At 37.4% G+C, this 3488-nt stretch overlaps 1 protein-coding gene across 1 annotated transcript; it reads left to right on the top strand.

Moving 5' to 3' along the window:
* Positions 1-1061: 1061 nt before the first annotated feature.
* Positions 1062-2999, top strand: LOC137032163 (microfibril-associated glycoprotein 4-like). The gene is made up of 5 exons (XM_067403771.1): positions 1062-1108; positions 1186-1395; positions 2085-2181; positions 2264-2431; positions 2524-2999. Exons 1-5 carry the CDS (start codon positions 1103-1105, stop codon positions 2778-2780), a joined length of 738 nt encoding a protein of 245 aa, XP_067259872.1. The 5' UTR covers positions 1062-1102; the 3' UTR covers positions 2781-2999.
* The last annotated feature ends 489 nt before the right edge of the window (positions 3000-3488 follow it).

Genomic DNA, 3488 nt, shown 5'->3' with positions numbered 1-3488 from the left:
ACTGTTCCAGAAAGCTCAATCGCCTTTTGATTTGCAATGAGAGTGAGGGACAAATAAAAGTAACTGATCACAAAATTTTAATGACCTAACAGCTGTGTATGGCTTAATAAGATCAGAAATATAATCCAGGGCCAAATTGTGCAATGCCTTATATGTGAAAAGAAGGATCTTAAAGTCAATTCTAAATGTAGATGCTGTAATAAATTACTTATCAGGAACGTTTATGATGGGATGAAGGTTGTTGCTAGGCGGCCTAACTTGAAACTATTTCATGGAAATTTCATGGACGTACTGAAAATAACCCATGTATACTTGTGGGCCGGGGTGGGACAAAACATGGATGTTTCTGTTGGGAATGGGAGATGTTAACATAATTTTGGGGAGTGGGAAAGAATTTTGTTGGAGTGGGCAGGAGTTTGTTGAAGATTGGTCAGAATTTGTAGAAGACAAGGGGAAAAAAATCATTTAATTCAAACTGAAAACGGTCTAATATTTTATCTGCTGGACATTGTAAACATGGTATGTATCTGACTTGACTTGTATCTGAATTTTTGACCAAACAGTTCTGCCATAGACTTCCATTAAAGAAAAGGAAGAAGAAGAATTTGGGGCCAAGCACTGAAGGCACTGCAAAAACAGCAAACACCACATGGAAAATTCATGAAATCTAAGGCACATTATGAGAGAGACCACATTTACATTTACATTCAAAATAATAAACATGATGGATTTAATCGAAACTACAAATTGTAGCTCTAAACTAAATCAGCCAGATTCAGTGAGATTTACTGAATAGATAAAATACAATACACTGCCTATATATTTGCATTGAGGATGACAGATGCCTTTTTTATTTGCATCCAAAATGTGGGTGTTCATTAAGTAAATTTCTTCTGTGACACAGAGGAGGAGCATGAAAATCTGACAGATATATAAAGAGTGTCTGTCAGACTCAACAACACAAACGGTGAGTTACTGTTTTACTCGTCACTTACCTCAGAAAACATTCAGACATTTATACAACTTTAAAACATTTTTATTCTTTTTTTTCGTCTAGATTAAACAGATCTCTGCTGTGATCTACTGAGGAGAGACTGAGAAGATGGCAGTAAGTTCATCAACAACATTTCTAGAGATGGTTTTCAGTGTGATGTTCATCTCTTTCTCTCTCTGTGTCTTGTTTAGTTGATGGTGTTTCTAGCGGTTCTTTTCTCTGTTGTTCTGATGAGCGGATGCAGTACTGATGAAAACATGCCGGTCGACTGTTCTGACCTTTATAAAGCAGGACAAAAGCTCAGTGGGATTTACTCCATCTATCCAGCAGGAGGCTTTCCTGTCTGGGTTTACTGTGACATGATCTCAAAAGGGAAAGATGAAGATAAAGGAGGATGGACGGTACGAATGTGACTGTAGATCATTAAACACACATCAGAACATAGGCACCGATTTAGGTTTCTTATGTTTTGTTTATGTTTTTTTTCCCTCTTTAAGTTAAAAGAAGTTCATTAATGTTTTTATCAAAATGTTTGTGTGCATTTTGCTAGTGATTTCCCTGGAAAGAAGAGTCAAGCGATGTCTGAAGACTAACTTACACGAGCCATAACATTCCTCAGCATGATTTAAAAAAAAACTCGTTTCAGCGCCAGTTCGCTTCTTATTTAACTAAAATCAACATAAACTGGATGTTTTATTTGCATTATATCCGTGCAGCAAGATGACAATTTCGACCCAAAAGCACATTCCTTTCACGAGTGTCGCCGCGAGTCATGCTCTCGCTGATATCTGATGCAAAAAGAGTTTGAGCATGCTCATGTATCTGATCGAGAGCAGAGCCATTTGTGCTTGCGCATTACTTGGATGCTCTCTCGACGTTTGTCATTAAAACGTCGCCGTAGAAACGGCCTTAAATAAACTATAAAACAGGGATTGTGTTTAAAAGATCCAATTGATTTTTTATATTGGTTAAAATCAGTGGAGAAAGTCTCGTATTTTTCCGTGGGTGCTCGACCATTTCCAATTCAGATCGGCACCTATGTATCAGAACATTCATTATGAATCATATCTTCTATATAAACCCATCACAGGTGATTCAGAGGAGAATGGACGGCAGTGTGAATTTCTATCGGCCGTGGAATCAGTACAAGAGAGGATTTGGGAATGTGGAGAGTGAATACTGGCTGGGTAAGATCTCACAGTGAGTGTCCGTTTGTGTGGATGATCATGTGTTTGGTTGAACATGTTCTTCATGTGTGTGTGTGAACAGGGCTGGAGAACATGTACCAGCTGACACGTAAGAGGAAGTACATGCTGAGAGTGGATCTGGAGGACTTCACTGGAAAAAAAGTTTTTGCTCAGTACTCATCCTTCTCTGTGGGTCCTGAAACTGACGGGTATAAACTGCTTGTTTCAGGGTTCAAGGATGGAGGAGCAGGTAGGACACTTTCATTCACATTAAAAAAAAATTCACACTCATTTGTTTAAATGTGCTCCTGATGTCCTCAATGATGCTCTTCTTCTCTGCAGGTGACTCTTTGACCTACCACAATGGTATGAAGTTCTCCACCTATGACAAAGATCAAGACACCTGGTCTAATAACTGTGCAAAATCGTTTCTCGGGGCATTTTGGTACAAAGCCTGTCACTATGCAAACCCCAACGGTGTGTATTTAGGAGGAGAAGATCCCACCATTTACGCCATTGGAAATGGTTGGTACCACTGGAAGAAGAGTCACGCTGTTGGTTTGAAATCCATCAGCATGAAGATCAAACGTGTGTCTTAGACCTTTGAAGAAATATTACAGTGTTTCTCAGAAACAAAATCAAATTAAGGTTTTGGGTTTCTCTTCTTCTGTTAACTCTGTAACTTAGTAAATCATGGTATATATTGTAACAGGATATATGGCTGTTGTTTTGTTTATCTCATTAATTATTTTCTTCTTTGTTTTGGGTCACTTTTTTAAATCTACAACTGAAACAAATCAACAATAAACTTTAATAAACTCCAGCAATGAAAGGCATTATGTGTTGATGTGGATTTCTTTAACTCTACAAAAGACCTCAGGAACTGTAAATGAGGAATTCAGTTCAACTGCTCATAAACTGTCCCTATAAATACAACCTTATATGTAAATGAACAATGTGTAAGATTTTCTTATCACAGACAAGCTTAGCTTGATTCCTTTACAGAAAACGTTATTTATTTGTGAAGTTTTTTTTGTTGGGAAAGATAATACTTGGGTAAAGTTGGTTTTATATTCACACATTCGACATCAGTATTCAATAGTCTTGTTAATCAATCTACATTGGACATTCAGTGGACATTCACGTAAATATGCCATCAAACAATACTTTGCCTATATTGACAATCGCTGGTTGTCAATATCATGTCGCTGCTTAAAATTCGCAAACATTAATTTATTGCACATTTATTGGAAAGTCGGAATTTATCAGAAGTCCGATTGTGCGAATATAAAACCAACTTTACCCAA

This window comes from Chanodichthys erythropterus, chromosome 12, assembly GCF_024489055.1.
Source record: "Chanodichthys erythropterus isolate Z2021 chromosome 12, ASM2448905v1, whole genome shotgun sequence".
NCBI lineage: Eukaryota > Metazoa > Chordata > Actinopteri > Cypriniformes > Xenocyprididae > Chanodichthys > Chanodichthys erythropterus.
This window is presented reverse-complemented; position numbering and strand designations above follow the sequence as displayed.

Bases quoted from the DNA above. Each gene is read 5' to 3' on its own strand.
- LOC137032163 (XM_067403771.1), top strand. The intron at 2,182-2,263 runs GTAAGATCTCAC...GTGTGTGAACAG, and splicing joins GGAGAGTGAATACTGGCTGG to GGCTGGAGAACATGTACCAG. The intron at 2,432-2,523 runs GTAGGACACTTT...TCTTCTCTGCAG, and splicing joins GTTCAAGGATGGAGGAGCAG to GTGACTCTTTGACCTACCAC.